Genomic DNA, 20871 nt, shown 5'->3' with positions numbered 1-20871 from the left:
AATACTTCACTGAGCTGAGCTGTGACCTTTGTATCTCTATACCAGATATAGGACTTTGAAAGCTATATCTGAAGATATCAGTAGACTCCATTACAGTACAAGGGCAAGAAACAATACAAAACAGGCGAAAAGCAAGTTGCATAACATCGGTTTATTGTTGCTTAGAAAGATAAGAGGCAGAATCACAAAACCTTCTGTCTTTCAGTTGCAAAACAAAACGCCAGCCTTCATAACCTAAAAAGAAAGAGACTGAAGATAATATTGTAATATATAAAGGCTTTCAATAATCTTCCAAGGGCTAACAAAGGTTTCAGAGACTGCTGGCACCTTTTGACTTAATTTTACACACTGGCTTTTTAAATCCATATTGTTGATGTATTTATGCTATTGTGATTCACGTTATGCATAAAAATGGCACAGTTTAGACCTTTCAACTACTGTATGTTCTATGAATAAATACATTATATGTAAATATAATGATTTAAACCTTTCCTATGACCATTCCTGATTATCCAGACTGATTCTGCTTTTTTGGTTTTGCTGCATTATAACCTGTCACATTCCACACCCTGATAAAGACTGCAAAGGAGGAATGAATAAAGTCCCTTTTAAAATCCTTACCACGCTGGCTTTGCAAGAACTAAGCAAGGAGACCTGTTTTACCCCGTGAGTGTGGGGCAGTAATTCAGGAGTAAGCCTGTTTAGAAAGAAAAATAAAAGTTATCCCTTCTGTAAAGAAAAAAACAATCTTTTTCTGCATTGTTTTCGGAGCCCTTTGGTAAAGTCTGATAAAACCAGTGCATTTTCATAAAGCAGTATATAATGAGCTCAGGGCAGGACATTTAAATCAGTGAACTTAAATAACATACATTATCTTTTGCAAGTAACGTAGTATAAACTGCTTCCAGTTACCCAGTGCCTTTACCAATTTCTCTATACTTTTTTCAGCGCAAGGTGACATCTTGCAGTAAAAAACACATGATTTTCCACCCAGGAGTGGGTGTTCCTAGCGAGCAGGGGGGGTGTTTCATTGGGAGTCAAATCACCTGTGGGCGGCGTGTGTCTTGGCTCTGCCAGCACCTCCGGGGTCACCTGCAGGAGCTGCCCCAGCTGGCCAGGGGGGCTGCCGGCCGCCCCTGGTGTCTGGGCTGCTTCACCCAGGGGGCTGAGCCGCAGCCCCTGGGGGTGGGCACACTCCTGAGCCAGCAGCTGGCACGACAAGGGAGCCGTCTTGAGGTCCTGGGGAGCAGGGGGGCTGATCACGAGATAGTGCGGTGGGGGCACCTGAGGGAAGGGTGCCTGAAAGAAGGTGTTTCCTGCATAGCGCTGGTCAGCCACATGGTGGGAGCACAGTCCATGCAAGGCTGGAAAGGTCGTCGTCAGGTAGGGGGCGCTGTGCTGCTGCCCAAAGCCCGGATACAGAGGAAGACCAGGCTGTTCAGCTATCAGCACGTGGTCAGGACCACACTGTATGACCGAGGGAGGGGTGTGATACGGGACCACGGATGGCACCCCACCCTGTGCCTCAGGGCCCGTGAGGATACAAAGGGCCCCCAGGGGCCCGAAGATACCTTCCGGTCCAGCCTCAGCAGCCTCGCTCACAGGCGTGGCTCCCGCAACTCTACGCTGATCTTGGGAAAGAAGGGCAGACAGCAGAAATGAGCGGAAGACTGCGGCTCTGAAGAGGCTCAAGACAGGATTTCAAAAGACCGTACTCAACATCGTAATCTAGTCTTGACATGCCTGCAAGGGACTAAAAGATGAGTAATCAGATTAGATTGTTAATCTGCAGACACACAATTGTATCCCTGCATGCATGGTGTCTGCCTACTTCTTTAAGAAACAAATGTTTCTGCACTACTCGTTCTCAATGTGACATTATTTGAAAGGGTGACAAAGTGTACAGTCATTCCAAAATAATAAAGTTAAACTGAAGATCATCTCTGTGCTTGTAGGGTGATGGGTGATTTAAAAAATCCCTTTAAACCCTTTATGTCATAAATGCGAATTATTCTTTTTTTTTTTACAAAAGCAGGTGCAAAAAACAAATTAAACTAAATAAAACAACATGCCAGGCAGTACTCTCTGAGAGCCTCAATTTGTTTTGTCAATTAGCTGAATACATATTGGTTAAGTAACTACTGTAGCCTTACCAGGTGTCCTTGTACATTCAGGAGTGGGTTCAGTATGTAGTGACCTTGAAGCCAAATTGGGGATCATTAAAGCTTCTGTTTTACCAATGTATGGTTTATCAACAGACGGTCCACAAAGTCCAATGTTGACTGGCTCAGCAAATGTAGTGCTTTCATGTGCAAATGTCTGAGTAGAAGCATCTCTAACGGACAGAGGTCTTTGGTAAGGTTTTGGAACTGTTTGTGGTCTAGGATGGGATTCTCCTGTCCCCAGTGGGGATTCTGTGCTAAGCTCATCAGAAGCTGAGTGTTTCTTCAGAATGGCCTTATCGTCCCGCCAGCAAGCGTCTTCAGGCTGTTCAACAGGTGGCAGTGTTACCATGTTCTCCAAGACAGAGGCAAGTTGGTAACTGATCATATCCAAAGGAGATTCTTCCAGTGGTAAAGAGGTGCTTTCCAATGGTTCCACCTCTGGGATGCATTCCCATTCAATTGGCTTTTCTTCATCCGCTGGCGCTGGCGGTGGAGTGGCAGAGAGCGTGGATAAGGAAGGCTTTTTCGCTTCTTCAATTTCTGACGGATTTCTATGGAATACTATTGTCTCAGGAACGTTCTCGGATTGCACCACGATCACATACTCACAAGGAACAGAAGGGGTTTTGATCAACACTGTATTTGAAGTGATATCAAACTGGCTTGACGGCACTCTCTCAAACAAAGCCGAATTAATTTCCTGACAAGGAATCTGATCCTGGAGCAAGATTTCAGCATCTGGAGAGGCAGTGCTGATATAGGACTTTCGCCGGAAAATGACCACCTCTGGCTCTTGATCATGATCAGTCTTGGGCTCGGAAACGGGCTGTTGGCTTCCGGTCACTGGGAAGGGAGCACTGCTTTCTGTTAGAGTGGAAGACTCATAGTAAACACGAGTTATCTCATGGGACCCCACCGGTCCTACTGCTGGTGGAGATGGGATGCATGCCTCCCTTAGCACTGTGTCAGTGATCCCTGGGGTGCACAGCTCTCTCCTGTCTTGGCCTGATATTTGTCCAACTGAAAACATTACAGAAAGAGTTCTCCTTTTAAATGTAAACAGAATAGTTATTTAATACTAAGGCTAGGCATTATGTATTTTAATTTTAGAAACAGAAAACTAAAGGACAGCAGTGGGCACAAGTCATTTTCTGTTTTCTTCATAAAATGTTTGCTTGCCTCTTCCTTAGTAGAAACTCACAGTTAAAAGCTTTGATAAAATGAACAGATGTACAAATGTGAGCAAATTCTATTTAAATACCCTTATTTATTTGTCTGTTTAATTTTAACCAATATAGACAGTGTAAAAAACACTGCAATTGAAGAACTAGAGTATTTATGTCATTTTCAAATATCATGGTTTCTTGATGTTTATATCAGTCATTCTTCAACACTAGAGATTATTGACAGAACTGAAATTTAGCAAATAAAATGTTAACCTGGTCTTTACAGCACAACAGCACCAATGTTAGCCAAATAAATGAGAAAACAATGTAAAACTCAATTAGATAATGCACACATTTTATTACTCTAGTCATAGACTCTTGATCTTAGACTCTTGAGATTAGGTCTAAATGAGCTATATAATACTTAAAAGGTGCCACACTAACTCAGAATATTTCCAAAAACTCGATGTTTAATGTACCTTTGGCTGCCTGGGACTGCTTTACAAGGTCCTTAATGTCAAGGGAAGGGTTTTCTGAAAAAACAGACGAATAAAAGCACCCATAAAAAGAAACACCCTGGCACTAGGGAAACATGCCATGCACATACAGTAGCAGAGACTCACCAGCCCTGAAGCGGAGCAGCTCGGCGAAATAAGAGCCGGAGAACTGGGAGATGTTCTCCGGCTGGTGGCTCACCACTGCTCTGCTCAGCCCCTCCAGCAGAGTCCTCAGGCCGGGGGGCACAACCAGCTTAGGGGGACATCTGTACATCCTGCAGCACAGTCGAGACTTCCTCTGGGTGAAACACGGTCACTTACACCAAGGAGCTGATTGCTAAATGTTTGTGAACAGCAATTGACACGACACTTGAATTGCATCATGAACGACATTAGTTCAGGCGGAGAGGCTGGCAAAATGCAGAGACATACTGTATAAACGTAATTTCTATCACAACTGTTACCGTTAACAAATATACAGTAGATCTAAACCTGTGTCGATTTCAAGTAATTGCGTGTATTGTAACGCAACGGGGGCTCAGGCGGGCGCCCTTGCTGCATTAGGTCGGCCCCCCACCGTCGGGGGCTCGAACCCGGGACTCCCGCGTCACTCAACAGGGACCCAGCCCGGTGAGCCAAAGAGAGATCTCTCTACAGCCCAGTAGCTGTAGTCCTGCTATCACAGGGAAGGGCGGCGACGTCACCGCTCTGGTAAACCGGCTCTTACACAGTACCTGGCGGCCGTAAGCGTTACAGTATATTCTTACTTCTGAAGGAAAAAAAAGTGATTGTTAAGGAGAATATTCATATTTTTGTGGCGTCTGTGAAAACGTTCATTTTCCCAAATCTTTCTGCCGCCTAGGTGGAGCCAGAGTTCGGAGTGCACGGAGTAACATTTGCTATTCTAAAAAGCAGCCGGCGGTGGTATAACAGGTGTTTTAGTCTTCACCCCCCCTTGTGAGGGCGGAGCCGCTGCAAATCCTCTTATTTCACAGTAGAAACTACAGTGAACGCGTTTCATTTCCGAAGCTTTCTGTACTCACCCGGGCCAAGTTTACAATGTATGCGTAAATCCTCCGAGATGCTCTTTAATGATCACTTCAAGGAACATTAACATGGCAAATACATACCGGCAGCAGGATAAATATGCGCACTTGTGAGCTACCTGTTGACCCCACATATTATTATTCATCCGTCACAATCACGGGCGTGGCTGGGTGATGACTGCGCTCAGACACGCTTAATCATACGTGATGTAAACAAGCAAGGTTTGATGTGTGAAATATTGTTTTAAAATGAGCTTTTTCATGGGATGATAACCCGTAAACTGTACGACACGCTGTCCTGCTACGGTTAATTTTGCACTCATTGCTTAAGCGCTACAAGTGACAATATTTTCCCATTTTGGAACAATCTTCCATACCTTTTCTTTAAGGGTTATGAAACTAACAATACAGACATTCATCTAAATTAAAAATGATATTATATTTTACGGTCAAAAAGATATACTGTATGCAATTATGATGTTTTTGTAATACTCGCACACAATACTGTCCCATCAAACAAACTAAACAGGTCAATCTAAATTCAAGACATACTATGTACACCATGAATTACATATTTCTGTAAACCTGTATCAAAGCATAGTAAATAAGGGTGTATTTATACAACCGGAAACTTCTCTGCCTTTTGGCTAAGATCAAGTGTGTGTGGCTAGTCTGCAGCATTGGTTTTCCAGAGGTCTAGAAGGCGATCAAGAAGTGCTTGAGCTGGTCTCGCTCTGGGTTGAGCCCCGGGGGTTAAGGCCAAGCAGCAACTGAGCTGGGTGGGATCCAACACTTTCTTGTCCTCTTTCCTCTCTCTGCCTCATAAGGTGCTCGTGGCCTGCGTGCGTGCATGTGTCTGCCCACAGCACTCGTCTCCCTCCTGGAGACCAGCAAGGACTCTTCCTACTTTCACTCCCCACTGCGCCGGAACCCGGGTTGGAGTAACCCCAAGCGGATCCAGGCCAGGGCCTGTCACACTGACCGTTGAGCTTCTTTGGAGCCTGGTGTGTTTCCTCCGCAGGAATGGCTTGCACAAGGAACAGCTTCCGATTCCACTGGAAGAAGACAGGGGAGGAGGTGCCAACCCGGTGTCACTTCACGGTGACTCTCCTGCAAGGACTGCCGAGACTCTGTAAATCTGTCTGGTATTTGATGCTTATTATTCCTATTTCATCATGGGTGTAAATTAAACAGGTCATAATAGAAGACCATTTGACTTTGCATCTTTGCCTCCGTAAATACCCCTCCTTGAGTCCACACTTCGATATGCAGTAAATAACCACATTAGACAAGCATTAGAGGGTAACCTTTCAACACCAGGTTTATTATTTCATGACAATTTTCTGAATTCCATGAAGAAAACATTTCTCAACACAGGAAAACCAGTTCCTGCAAAAACAAATATTTACTCCTTTCCCAATGTAGAGTGTATCTAACAAGTTCTAACAAGGCTTAAAGTTCTGTATATGGTTTTTCTAATGAACAGGATTTTGTGAGACCTTGGTTTATAGCTACATATTGACAATGTAACATTAATAAAGAATGTTTTTAATGCTTACATTGTGGCACAACTTTATTTAAATTTTAGTTAAAAAATAAACTTAAAAGGGATGGCTGAAAGGTATATTTAAAGATTGTCTATTAAAACCATAATTGTTATCTCCAATATTTGGCAATAAATAAAATTGTGCACTTACTTTACCACTACAGAAAAAAAACACAAATGCCTCAGAATACATCAATCCCAGTTAAACAACTCAAAAACACTTAACTCCAATGTATTGCTTCATGATCATACCTCTGAGTACTAATGAAGAGCACTAAAATCATACCGTTAGTTTCTGTATACAGTACCATATACTGTATCGGGAAAGAATCAAAACCAAAGGATTTCGAGAGGAACAGTTAATGAGCACAATATTGTTAATTCTTCAGTCTAATCCTTGAATATCTGCAATGCTCCTGCTACAAAATGTGGTAATTTTGAGAGCATATTCACCATGTTTTGAATTATAATGGGTACTGAAATCCCAGTTTGTAAAATTATTTCCCAAGACTTTAAGATATGGTGGTGCAGTGGTCAGCACTGCTGCCCCACAGCACTGGGGCCCTGGGTTCAATCCGTGAGGTGCTGTCTGTGTGGACTTTACATGTTCTCCCTAGGTTTGTGTGAAGTGTCTCTAGGAGCTCCAGTTTCCTCCCATAGCCCAAAGCATGCTGGGAGGTTAATTGGGCCTGGTGTGCCCGTGTGCGTGCGTGCGTGCGTGCGTGCGTGCGTGCACGTGCACGTGTGCGTGTGCGTGTGCCCTGTGATGGACTGGTGTCCTGTCCAGGATGTGTTCTGCCTTGTGTCCAGTGCTTCCCAGGACAGGGCCATTATGAATGGGGTAAGCGGTTATTGAGTGATGTACGGTAATGCTGGAAGCAAAAATAAAAAAAATACAGGAACATCTGTACACAACTGCAATACTTCACTGTTGTTATGAAAAAATAATGGACAGATTGATTTTCATTTTATTAATAATAATAATTAATAATTGCTTATACTTATATAGCGCTTTTCTAGACACTCCACTCAAAGCACTTTACAGGTAATGGGAATCCCCTCCATCACCACCAATGTGCAGCCCCACCTGGATGATGTGACGGCAGCCATAGTGCACCAGAACGCTCACCACACATCAGCTATCAGTGGGGAGGAGAGCAGAGTGATGAAGCCAGTTCATAGACGGGGATTATTAGGAGGCCATGATTGGTAAAGGCCAATGGGAAATTTGGGCAGGATGCTGGGGTTACACCCCTACTCTTTTCGAGAAACACCGTTTTTAAAAAAATGCAGTGCTACAGGGCTTTGTATGCGCTACATGTGGATTTAAATGTATTTAATATGTAGGTGTAAAACAGAATGTAATCAGTATAGTTGTTTCTTTCATTTACATATTGTGTTTCTGTGACAATTTGTAGGTTTGCTGCTTTCTGACATTTATATTTTTGCTGCTAAAATATTGTAGTAAGACGCCCATATTTTCATGTTAATGGTCTAGACCTACTAATGACTTTTTCCGGGAGGTGGTGAAGCTCTTCCACTTAAGATTAGAGCTGCTGGAAGATTTATTTTTTACTTCAGTGAGACGCATGTTTTTTAGAAAGGGGGAGGGGGAGATGATCAAACATGAGGTCATATTCTGACTTCTCATTTCTGAATTTTATGCAATTTGGCATCACACCATTATTAGTTGTATAACATTTTAAATTGTTAAATACTTACTGTAAACACCAAATATTGTATTTCAGAACAATATATACAGCAACTTCACTTAATAAATCCTAGAAGACGTTATGTTTTACTAGTGTACTGTGAACAGCAAAAATACAGATGTTGAAAAGGAACAAGCCTGTTAATAACTTAAACTCACACCACCAAGATTATTCAAGGTATCAGTCAATACATGCAAGTCTTACACTAAAGCTAATGCATCCAAAAAATGTTAAAATACATAAAAAAGAGCAAGAAAACATTAACAAAATCTTACAGTTTACTGTATACCCACATATAGAACTCTGCTTAATTCACCATTAAAATTAATCTTGATCAATATGTGGAGTGTTTATAAATGTTCTAGGCTTTCAGAAAATAGATGATTATTTAATAATCTCACCTCCACAATTACTGGACTGATGCTCTCCAGGACCATAGTTGAGACCTTTATTTCTGTCAGTACAGAATCTGAGATTCTGTGGTGAAATTACTGCTGAGGCCAAACAAATAAAACAAAGACCAGTTAACTGCCTTTTAGCAGTTGATTTTATCATCTAGAGGACCTGTCTTTGGAATCAATCTTACAAACTTTTGTTTTAATTTGACATCCAAGTGAGAAAGATTCTGAAAAGTGTATATTTCTAGATCTTTCCTTACCCTGTCCTCCATATGGAGTAGTTTAAGTAGGGAGCTGCGTCGGCATGCGTACCCTGTAAAGGAACAAGTCAAGGGTTATTCCTTGCTGAAAAGAGAAGAAAAGAAACACAACATTTCGGCTGTGGAGCATTTTTCTTTTCTTCTCTTTTCAGCATGGAACAAACCTTTACTTGTTCCTCCATATGGAGTGTTTCACATCAACAGAGCGGGAATTCCAGTTTGATTAGGTACCTTAACTGGGAGGATCAATTCAAATTACTTTATGTGTAGCTCGTTCTCACAATAATCTTACTTGTCCAGTCAAGGTGTTGACTTCAAGGTTTCATAATCAGAGCTCAGCTGAGACATTTGACAGCCACCAGCTGGGAACAGTCAACCAAGAATGGGGAGCAGTCTTTAGCCAGACATCATCACACTTGCAAGACAAGCAGAGATACCTGCCAAGTAAACTGAGCGCAGAAGACGTCTGGTTTTCTGAAACAGAACTTATAGGAACTGTAAAATGGCCAGCATGGAAAATGTTATGGGCTCCAAAAGATGCTGGAGAGGTCACTGCCGAAACACTCCCCATTTATAAGTGCAAGGGTTGCATGCATTTGTTATAACTAGAGAGTATTAGCGTAGAAGAGGGAGAAGTGTTTCAGCAGTGATTTCTGCAGCATGAATAAATCTCTAGTGTCTGATGGTATCTTACTAGTTGGAAATGAAAGATGTTCTTCAGAAGCCATTGACACAACTGGAGAATTGCTAACATAGTACCCATACACAACAAGGTTTAAAAAAACCAAACCAAGTAATTATAGCCCAATAAGTCTGACTTAAGGCAATGGAAATAATTATAATTAAACAAGAGGAGCTGTACATGGAAATTATTTCCACAGCATATATTTAGAAAGCAAGGTTTTGCATATCTAACTTGTTCCTTACTCCTTCAGTCCTTAAACAATGGGGTAATATGTTCAGGAAGACGTCATCAAGTAATCAACCTGCGGTATTGTACAGAAGTTGGAATTGTGTTAGGAAGGCATACTAACGGAAAATCTCACTCATCAACAGGTCCCAAAGGCATGTGCTAACATTTCTGTACCCTTCCTGCAGTGAAAGCTAGCAATGGGACCAATTTCAAAAATTGAGCTGTAGATCCCAAAAAATCTGCAGGCCAAAAGGACAAATAATTACTTAATACTTCAATGGCTAAAATACACTTGGAATGTAAAAGTGGTTCCTGAAGAAGTTGTCTTTTGGTTATTCAGATTAAAGAGCTCTTGACTCCTTACAGCCATAGGAGGGGACACAGATCAAGTCCCAAGAGTCACCCCCCAGCAATGCTGGTCCCTACTTCTAAAGCTGGATGGACTGGGATCACTTGGATAAAGTACCTTTCTCAAGAGTACAATACCAGGGTCTGCAGTGGGTGAACCGACTCCTGGTGACGGGCTCAATGGCTGATCCACTAGACTACACTACTCTTTGACATTTGCATTGGTAACAAAAAGAGCAAGTAAAGGACCCACAACCAAGTCCTGTGGAGCACCAACCTTTACAGCACCCAGAGAAGAACTGTATTTTTCTGAAGCAGAAAGATATGAAGTCAACCCACCCAAAGGCTGAGGCGGGGAGGCCATAAGTTTATACCCAAAATACTTACAGTACAAGGCACCTTTCGCACCAACATCCGTGGTGTAATTTAAAAATTAAACAGTGACCTGTTCAGAGACGCAAAGATATTAATAATGCGAACACTAAAGAGCAGAAAAGGTAACAATAGTGTGCTCAGTAACCACCCCACTGTTGCCACCTTCAAACCTTTCCATGGCACTGAATATCGATATATTACAAAGCACTCGTCACCGGTATGATCTGATATGAAAGCCTCATTGTAATCCTAAAATAAAGGATGAAAAACTATTTAAAAACTTTTCTATCCGTAAAACGAGAATAAGATGTCTGAATTTCTTCAGACTATATTGCAATTGTATTCAACCTCAAGAAATGAACCTGATTATGAACATGCACTTCTAAGATACTATGCTTTGCTATTCTAGAAACTCAGGAAAAAGATACAAATATTTTGCGAGAAAATATCCTAATCATTACTGCGCTACATTTTAGATTTTAGAAATAGGACAAAACCCCTGCAAAAAAGTAGCAAATGTTCTAATTCATATATATACACACACAGAAATACAAGGTGATTTATGGGGGATACACAAATCTTTATCAATTTATTTTGATAAGGACTTTATAGGTACTGCAAATGTACTGATTTCCCAAAAAGATTCAGCAGCATTTTTTTACCTGCAATCTCCATCACCCAGGCAAACACAGCTACACACACATTATCAACAAATTTGGCAATATATAGATATCTATTTTTTGTCCATTATGTCCTTACTGTTTTTCAGACAATATACAAACTGGCTGAAATTTTCTTTAACTGTTGGTTAAAGCTCTAACTTTAACATTACATATGGATTAACATTGAAGGCCTGCATTAAGTGATATGTATTTGTGGGTGTGGGTGTTAACAGAATACAGCCTTGGTTTAAATACCAATAATAATTAATGGAAGTTGTAATTTGAATTAAAAGGAGATTTGGTATCTTGGATTTCAGTGGGACTTCCTGGTGCGCTTCTTACTTTGAAAATTATTTTTTTGTGGCAAAAGATGGTAAATAGTCATGCACAATGTACTTGTGAGACAGCAGCTTGTTCAGTCACAAAAGCCAAATCAAAGGAATAAACCAAAACCAGAAATGAAAGGCAATAAAAGCTGCTTCTCTCCTCCGTTATATTTAAGTGATACGCAACATACAAAGGTTATATACATGTGTGAATACTATATATACACATACTATATTTATGTGTTAATTGTGTAAATTTGAGGTATTTAGTTACTTTAGAAAATACATAGAAAATAGTTTTCCAATGTATTTAAGGGGTAATTTAGTGGTTCTATGTAAAGAAATTTAAGAAAATCCTACAAGGTCTAAAATCTCAACGGCTTAAAAAAAGACTAAAAAGATCATGTTTGGGTCAAAGGAGATCATGTATAAAGAGAAGAGAGAAAGATTTTTAGTGTGACATTAAAAACATTATTTTAGTGGATGGCACTTTAAATAACAGATTTTGGCTCCACCTTTCACAGTGTAGGACAGTAAGCACATTCTGCTGGTCTTTTACTGAACTACATTATAGCTCTGTTGCGTAAAACGATATCCAAACTGCTGCTAATTCATAACCAAGAACAACATTTCGTGCACACAAGTCAAAGACTTGCGTTGACTTTAAATTTAAAATCATTGTTGCAAGTCTGAGAAGCGTACCTCCATCTTGCCTATTGCTATACCATCCCAAACAAATTACCTTTATAGTATAGTATGTTTGTTTTAGTGATGGCTGGATTCTTCAAACACTTATGTACAGCAGGCCTCACTGATGCTCACAAACAGTGAATTAACTTCTAAGTAAGAGTTAATGCATTGTCTTGTATGGCTATATTGAAATGCCATTAACGTTTGTCTGGTTCTGTGAAAGCAAGACAGACAAGTGACTAAAAACCTTTCCCTTGCCTCTTGACAGAATCAACACAATAGCTTCAAAACTGCGATTTGTTGATTTGAGTTTTATGCCCCAGCCGCAAATGGATGTGGCCTGAAGGAAAATGAAGAAGTAAGACTTCTCTTGGCTTTTCAAGCACTACCACTCATCGTTCAAGTCTGTAGACGGGCAAAAACAAGACTGACCAGGTTAACAACACGAAACAAGGGCCACCTGATACTCTGCTATGGGATTGGGACTCTTCATAACTTCATTATGTAACAAAACAACTCAGTGTTAAACAACGTAGCTAAACGATTCCCCTACTGATGAGAATAAAACAAATTCAGAAATAAAATTAAGTCACAGAATTATGCACTGCTGGCTTTCATAAATAAAGCCAGGCTCCCTGTGTCCACTTAGTCTTGCGCACAACATAAAGTGCAGATCAGGAGTGCTTTTTTGCCTGTGTGACGGGAGGGAGGGATTACGGTGTCACTGTGGAACAACTTCTTTAAGGGAGGCTAATGCAGCATGAATGCGCACATGCAGCCTGTTTTCAAAATCATAGCCGGAGAATTCCTCCTGCAGGAGAGGAAACAAAAAAACGGTTTCAGAAAGCAGAAGTAGAACAGATTTCCTCCCTGTTAAGACAAACCTCGGCAGCTCTGGGATATCTGCAGAATTAGTAATATGATTATACTGAAGATGTAGAATGTTTGGACCCAGGCTATGCACTGAAGTGTATTCTGTGACCTACAATAGGATGCTCAGCAAGGAAGGAATTTTGCTCATTACAGCAAAAGCATTTAAAAAAAAAACTGGCATAGATTAGTAGACTTGGTACCGAAATTTCATAAATTAAGGGATACCTGTAGGATTGTAAGGAAAAGTTTAGTAAGTTCATTGTTTCCGCATTACCTTCTTAGCATTATATTACATTTCAAGTAGATTTTACAGTAGTTCACTGTGTAAATTCACAATATACAGTAAATGCTCGGTAACACTGTATACCGTACCTTAGCCTGAAGGAGCAATATTCTTCCTTTCCCTGTAGTCTGAAATAAAGAAAATCAGAAGTTTTTAGCATATATACAGTACAAACACCTAACATTTCCTGCACAGAACACTGTGTATACCATAATTTAAAATGATTAATTTTCCAACTTTTTTTTAAATGTAAACTTGCCAGTTGCTTTTGATACTATATATCGACAATGTAGAATAACTGTCAATTCACTGGGAATATCCTCGTACCCACAGGGGAGGATGTGGAAGCGGCTCCTGTGATGCGTCCACCTTGGAGCTACTTTCCTCACAGCCCTGCTCAGGAGCATCAGTGTCGACTGGTGCAGAGGAGTGTCACTCAGTGATCAGCCCTCACTGAAACACCAAGAACTGAGAAGAGCGACTGTGCACGATCACCTGGGCAATCCCAGTCACTGTCAGCTAGTGACATGAACTAGTCCGTTAGTCCATGCTTGAACCCCTGACTCCTGGGTCAGGCAGCCTGAACCGAGGGCCTATGTTACAGACGGATATGGATGTGGATCCGCATTTTATGCATTTTGCAGAAACTGAAACAATTCATGCCTCCTGAGGATGAGTGCACCAAACCTGTTATTCTTTAAACATTGATTCACACATTTTTATCTCCCAAGAAAGGCATGTGGACAAGCAAGTGCCTGCTGGAATGTTGTCAAGTCAGGATGAGACACAGATGATGTCCCTACAGTATAGCGCTGTGCAGTCAGGATGCCATCGATGAGTACAAATTGCTGATGTCCATCACAGCGGACTAGAGGACCAGGATCCAGTGCTTACTCCACTGGACTTACTCCAGCCTCCAACACACCGGCCACAGACGTGTGGTGCTCTCTTGGTAAGTGGGACATACTGGCTCTATAATTTTCTTTCTTGACTTTCACCTGGCCTGATATTCAATAGGTTCAACTACCCCATCACTCGTGCCCAATCAACCACAGTGGTGATATAGAGCTGATGTAACAGACAAAGAGACATAATTGTATCACAGTCAGTCACGAATGATCAGTTAATCACAATGATGGCAAAAATAGTTAATCAATGTCCAAAATCCTTATACTTTATTTTTCTACATGCATAAAGTTACAAGCTTAATTCGATTACATTGTTTCCATTCAAAAGTGGCATTATCGGTTTGAACATATTGACGCACACCTTTTTCACATTTTTATGATGACTAATGTAAATGCACATATTTATGGAATTAATTTGTCAGCGCAGCGACAATAAATGCGAAGTAATCCTTATTTTATGGTTAAAATCCTTGGATGACTCTACACGTTGGGCAGAAGACTGATATAATGTTTAGAACCAAAATGTGTATTCTATGATATTGTGTTAGGCACTACACAGAGAAATTTAATGAAATAGACAGAGATGATTTAACTCAGACTGGCATAGCATGGTTTGTTATGGTGTTGGTTCTGAAACCCAGGAAAAAAGTATTACTGATAAACATTCAATCTCATCTGGTAATTTACATGTTTTAATAGGTCTTTGTCTGCTTTAAGTGGTACCGGTTAGTGTCAGACTTTTTAAAGGGAGATGTCTGATGGCTGAAGATGTGTATAAAGCACCATCGATTGTACATAGATGGCAGGTGTTATGGTTACTGACAGGAGTCCGGTAGCTTGTCAGGTAGGAGCAGAGCTTTTCTGCAACATGGTTTGGAATATTGCTGGCCAACGTGCTTGGACAGGGTAGTAGCATAGTCATTTAAAGCAGGGAAGGGAAGCAAAAGACTGAAAAAGGACAATTAAATAATTACACATATACAAAACACACAGCCTTAATTTAATGAGTCCCTTTAGTGTGTAAACGCCTGACAGGTTCCTATTCATCTGTGAAGAATGAAGTGTTGAGCAGTATAAAATACTGGCACTCTCTCTCTCCTGTCTGCTTCATCTCTCCTGTTATATTTTCTCTTCTGTACTCTCTCTTTTATGTACAGTGTTAGTCACGTGATGTGAGTTTGGCTGGTCAGATCCAGGAAAGTCACCAATAGACACATTTTTGACTCAATTTAGGCTATTATCTGATGAGATAAATTCACCAGCGTGTGACACTCCAGTTGATATTCTTGTGCTTCTTCCCTGAGGAGCACAATTTTTTTCCAAGATGAGGGACAATACAATCATCAATGCAGTCGGAAAATGCTCTCTGATTTTTTTTAGATGGACCTGTTTTCAAAATATTAAAAGAATAAAGTAGTTCTAGTGAATTTTATATGCTTTAAATACAATAAACTAATTTATGGAAAATAATTATGTCATACTGTCAGACAAACAAGAATGAATTCGTTTTAGACTTGAAGGAGGATATTTTACAGATAAATACTGAAATACTTCTTACCTCTGGATTTTCCAGAACGATACAGCCGAGCTCATAACAGGAGTATGGCTGGACGTAGGAATTGCTCTGGCGTCCCAGCTCATCTCTTACAGCCAACTGGAAGGACTAGAGAGAAGGAATTATTTAAGAGAAAGAAACAGGTTTTTGGATACAAAGACATTGCTGCTCCCACATATTTGTGACTTGGTTTCAGTTTTTTAAAAAATAATCTGATCTAATCGTTCTAATGCTCAAAGATCAGATCACTTCATTGGCCATATACAATTTCTTGTATTAGGGATTCAGCTTTTCACATACCCCAACTTGCTCTCCATGAGACACACAGACAGGGAGAGAAGCTGGGGGTCAGAGCGCAGCGTCAGCCATTTATACGGCGCCCCTGGAGCAGTTGGGGTGAAGGGCCTTGCTCAGGGGCCCAACGGAGTAGGACTCCTCTGCCGGCCGCGGGATACGAACCAGCAAGTTTCCAGCCACAAGCCCGGATCCTTAGCTACAGAGCTGCTGCACCGCCCCCTAACGGTCTCAAGACCTAAAGATCTACCTAACCACAAGCATGTACAGTAAATGAATGGAAAGTGACTGGCTTTTTTGCTGCTTTTGATTCGTAAAACAATTCTAAGTACAAGGCTCTTTAAACGGGCTTACCTGAATGGCATCCTTCGTGTTTCCTAGACATTTGTGTATGGCACCAAGCAGTAAGTTCTTTAAGCCCACATATGCCGGATCGTTCACTTCTTGTAAAGCTGAAGACAGAGAGAGGTTGTACGGAAATTTGTCAAATCTACCAGAACAAAGCCTTTCTAAGCAATACAAGACACTACATGGCACTAATGCAGTAAAGAGCACAGGCACTCTTCCTGCTGCCATTTTTTAAAAATTAAACAGTATTGTTAACTGCAGTGGAAAAGAGAAAATAAAGATGTTCCTGAGCTCTGAGACCTCAAAGAAAGAACATGGAACCCACTATTTAACAATTTTTCTTTCGTTCTTGCTCTACAAAAGCGATCTGGATAATTGAAATCCATGACATTAGAGGCAATACTTAAGCGTCTAATAACCTGAGTGCACATGCAGAATACTTAAGAAACAGGCATGAATTACACGGCGATACACCACAGTGTTACAGCACATAAGTGTGTGACCATGCCTTCATTTAATTTTTAAAAAATCTTGTTAATGTTGTGCAATCATAAAGGGGGTAAACTCCAATGGGAAGTAAAGTATGACAGCTGGCCATTCTGCACTGAAGGAGATTAAAAACAAAATAAACAACTCCCCATACATATACTGCATGTTTTAATGAATTCCAACCCTAATCATGGGTTTCAAAGTTCATAAAGATAAAAGTAGTGTGGTAGCACCATGCCTTGCAGCACTTGGGCTCCAAGTTCAATTCTTGACCTGGCGTACTGTCTATGGGGAGTTTATACAGTATGTTCTTGTGTCCATGTGGGTTTTCTCTGGGTGCTCCAGTTTCCTCCCACAGTCCAAAGACATGCTGGTAGGTTAACTGGCTTCTGGGAACGCTGACCCTGGTGTGAGTGTGTGTGTCCTGTGTGGACGGACTTCCCATCCATGGTGTACCCTGCCTTGTCCTTGTTGCTTGCCAGGATAAGCTCCACCTCCCTCTCAACACTGAATTGGATGAAGCAATTAGAAAAAGGGATGAATAAAAGTAGTGCAAAAGATCGTTCTTTGTCCATTTCGGTCTTATAGCCAATACACAGAGCACAGAGGAGAGAGACAAAGGGGCTGCTCCATACAAGGTCAGAGGTAGAGGTAAAGAGATAGACCTGCATAAGCCCATCCAACCTTGGGGAGAACATGCAAACTCCACACACATCACACACTTCACCTGCTCAAGCTGTGAACCAGTTGCCTTGGTGCTTTGAAGCAGTACAACTGAACGCTACATAAGTTAAAAACTATTAAGGAGATTAAAGATGCAATTCAATGAGTGCACAGAGAGTGGTGGGATGCTCAGTATGTTTCACCTTGACTCATGTGCTGCAGCTTGGAGAATGAACAGTTAGGGAGAGCCTTCCAAAGGTACAGCACTTCTATTGCAGCCAGGATACACAGTTCCTTAGTTGGGGACATTTTCCTCAACCGCTCTGCCTGTCCAGAAACACAGCAGTGATAAAGTAAACATGCAGCTTTCAGGATAGAAACAAGTACTATACATCACAGATGTATGGGAGAGGGGTTTATATTCTCCAATCCTAGTGAACAGTACAGTGTAGTGTGGAATTCATATTCATTAAAAGGTTGGTTGGTTGCCATCTAGTGGTAAAATGAAGACATACAGTGTTTTCTTTTGTGTGTTTTGTGAAGTTTCTCAGCTAAAGAATCTGAGTACCCCAGGATTCATTTTTAGAACCCTTGTGAATTGTCATTAAGGAAAAAATGTATTGATGTGCTGATAAATTGATTGTTTTATAAATCTTCAAATAATTCGAACTAGTAAGCAGTATGATTAAGCAACTTCTCTTAAATCACGAGTGCATGATTCTTTTACTGAAAATGTAATGTTGGTGAAGATAAAGTTGGAACAAGTGTTTTTTTGGTTTTTAAGAAAGATGCTGAATATACAGCTAATGATAAAATAAAATTACCTTCTTCAAAGAGAACTGTTCAATCTGATTGTTCTTCCTCTTGAAGAGCTTTTGAACTTCCTTGAAAACCATCTTTGCACCCTCCAGATCTCCTGTAGCTCCCTGGCAGACTTCATGAAGCACATAAAAAGATTATCAGGCCTTCTTACTGGTTTTATCTGGTGTTTCACTAAAACACATTCCAATAGGCTACTGTTGTTACAGATCTCTCTCCAAAAGTTAATGTTATTTATCTACAAATACATCTTCATTGCTGCTGGCTGATATGTGCTGACACAGGAAAATGTTAAGCAAAGTGTCCAACAATAAGACAGAAGAGAAACATACTACACAAACCAAAAGAAATGTTACAAAAATAAGGAGTTAAAAATGCATAAGGATCAACGTCTCTGGGACTTTATTATTATTATTATTATTATTATTATTATTATTAATACAGATGTCTGATCAAGTTTAGTTAATTCCCTTCATCACAAAGAATGTTTTAATTATTTTGTTTACATTACATAATTTAACTTATGGCATTAGTATTACATAATATATCCTGGAATTGAAATTTCAATGTTAATGCAAGGCTTCCTGTAACCTTTTAGTACATTTAGTCTACACCAGGTAATAATAATAATAATAATAATAATAATAATAATAATAATAATAATATTGACTGTTTCAGTTAAAGCATAATTCATACTTCAAAAAAACATTCAACGTACAGTAATCCTTGCCTCCTTCAAAGTTACTGTTAGTATAGCTCATTAGTAAATACATATATAATAGCAATTTAGATATATTTGAACTTTTCTAAGAACATACCACTGTAATTAATTCCTCAAACAAGAAGAACTAAATATAGTTTTTCTTTCTAATATTCAAGGTTAAATAACCACTACTTGTTTCTGACTGTTATACAGTATCTGTGAGAGCCAACATCTGAAATCCTCACTTATTGGTTATGATTTTGTGTACTGATGAACTGTTACAATCTAGAACTTCACGGGAAAATGACAGATAATTATTGGCTCGGCTAAAAAGGCTGAACAAACCTCCAGTCAGATAAGCATAATAGCACTGAGACCATCGCGACTCGCTCTTGAGCCGCTCAAAGGACTTGTATGCATCTTTAAAATTCATCTCAATCATGCTGCACCACCCTGAAAGAGAAATGCATTAGTGTCCATTTGCAACGGCATGAATAAAACGGGTACCTGCAAGAGGACCTGTATACAGCAGAGCTAGGAGGTGGGAGGACTCGAAGACTAACTAGTTTTTATGGTCATCATGAATCACCTATAACCCAGGTCATTCATATCAGGCTATTTCCTTTCTTACAATTACCACATACATTACCACTATTATACTTATTATTCAACAGAATTATATGACTTATTACATAAAATGATTAATTATTCAACAAAAGCTCTAAGCTTCACTTTCAGATAACCCATGTAAAGACCACTTACCAATTTCATACAGACACACGTGCTGAATTTCTCTTTGATCGCTTGCAAGTTCCAGCGCCTCATGGAAGGAAGTCAAGGCACTATTAATCTGGCACTGGAGGGAAAACAAATGTTTGCTATGAATGTTCTTACAGAGGTTAATAATACTCCTGTAACCCTTGAACTGAGACGATCTGAGATTTCACAAAAGGGTTCAGGGTCTTCTTTGGCACCCCTACAAACCCAGAAAAAGGAAGGAAAAAACTAATATCACAAACTACTACTACTACTACTACTACTACATTTTATATAATAGTAACAATAACATATTCAGTTCTTACAAAGGCATGTTAATGAGGACCAGCGTAACATTTGCTGGCTGAACAACAGAGGAGCAAAGAAGAAATTTACACTCTAATGTGCACAGTGAACTGAATAACAACAATATTATTTGTATTTAGACAGCTATTTTCATGCTGAAGGGCCCCACAGTGCTTTACAGATAAGAATGGGCAAACCCAACCACTGAAAAGCAGCACCCACCCACCAGGCTGATGTGCAGCAGCCTCTGTGCACCAGTATGGCCTGGTATGGACCGGTATATGCTAGTACGTGCTAGTATGCACTTTCATGACACAGCAAATCAGGTGAAGAAGTCAGAAAGGGTTTCACCAGTTGAATTAAGGTCAGACATGCCAGCCCAGAATACAGATTTAGCAAGGACGCTGAGGTCAGCACCCAACTCTTACACCCATGCCAGGGGATTATTCCCGAGTAAATTGCCAGGATGATGGTTTAATGTCTGACCAAAAGAATGGGACCTCCTAGAGCAAAGCATTCCCTGGCACCATACTTGGCCTCCGGTTTAAAATCCTGGACCCGAGGCAAGAATGCCAAGTGGTCCAAGTGCCACTGTATACTGAAGACAAGACAGGATGCTCCTCACTACCATATGGACACAGTCTCGAGCAGTGCAGATCTTGATCATGCAGTGGTACGCTGCCTCTCGTACATCTGCTGTTTGCTGGGGATTTTCAATTCTGGTGCTAAATTTCTCTTTGTTGGGACCATTAATACCAGAAGTATTACAA

At 40.4% G+C, this 20871-nt stretch overlaps 2 protein-coding genes across 6 annotated transcripts in view; both read right to left on the bottom strand.

Moving 5' to 3' along the window:
- Positions 1–132: 132 nt before the first annotated feature.
- LOC148655466 (uncharacterized) lies at positions 133–5016 on the bottom strand. 5 transcript variants are annotated; one of them, XM_088641973.1, is made up of 7 exons: positions 4872–5016; positions 3955–4124; positions 3811–3864; positions 2154–3185; positions 1047–1631; positions 622–697; positions 133–234 (listed from the first exon to the last, which is right to left on the bottom strand). In XM_088641973.1, exons 2-6 carry the CDS (start codon positions 4100–4102, stop codon positions 660–662), a joined length of 1857 nt encoding a protein of 618 aa, XP_088498099.1. In that variant the 5' UTR covers positions 4103–4124; positions 4872–5016; the 3' UTR covers positions 133–234; positions 622–659. The 5 variants fall into 5 exon arrangements, with proteins under 5 accessions (XP_088498099.1, XP_088498103.1, XP_088498101.1 ...); XM_088641977.1 differs by having other exon boundaries at positions 3955–4103; positions 4872–5014; XM_088641975.1 differs by having other exon boundaries at positions 3955–4120; positions 4872–5011.
- Positions 5017–6169: 1153 nt separating this feature from the next.
- Positions 6170–20871, bottom strand: part of ttc39c (tetratricopeptide repeat domain 39C) — a 49347-nt gene continuing 34645 nt past the window's right edge. Inside the window, exons 7-14 of the mRNA XM_088641978.1 lie at positions 19802–19895; positions 19385–19492; positions 18342–18451; positions 17721–17844; positions 16372–16469; positions 15727–15831; positions 13350–13388; positions 6170–12915 (exon numbers count right to left, since the gene is read on the bottom strand). Coding sequence (XP_088498104.1) covers positions 12826–12915; positions 13350–13388; positions 15727–15831; positions 16372–16469; positions 17721–17844; positions 18342–18451; positions 19385–19492; positions 19802–19895 — 768 coding nt within the window. The 3' untranslated portion in view covers positions 6170–12825. The remainder of the gene's footprint in view (positions 12916–13349; positions 13389–15726; positions 15832–16371; positions 16470–17720; positions 17845–18341; positions 18452–19384; positions 19493–19801; positions 19896–20871) is intronic.

Source organism: Lepisosteus platostomus, chromosome 8, assembly GCF_059453375.1.
Source record: "Lepisosteus platostomus isolate fLepPlt1 chromosome 8, fLepPlt1.hap1, whole genome shotgun sequence".
Taxonomy (NCBI): Eukaryota; Metazoa; Chordata; class Actinopteri; order Semionotiformes; family Lepisosteidae; genus Lepisosteus; species Lepisosteus platostomus.
The sequence above is the reverse complement of the archived record's forward strand: the minus strand, read 5'-3'. Positions and strand labels throughout refer to the sequence as shown.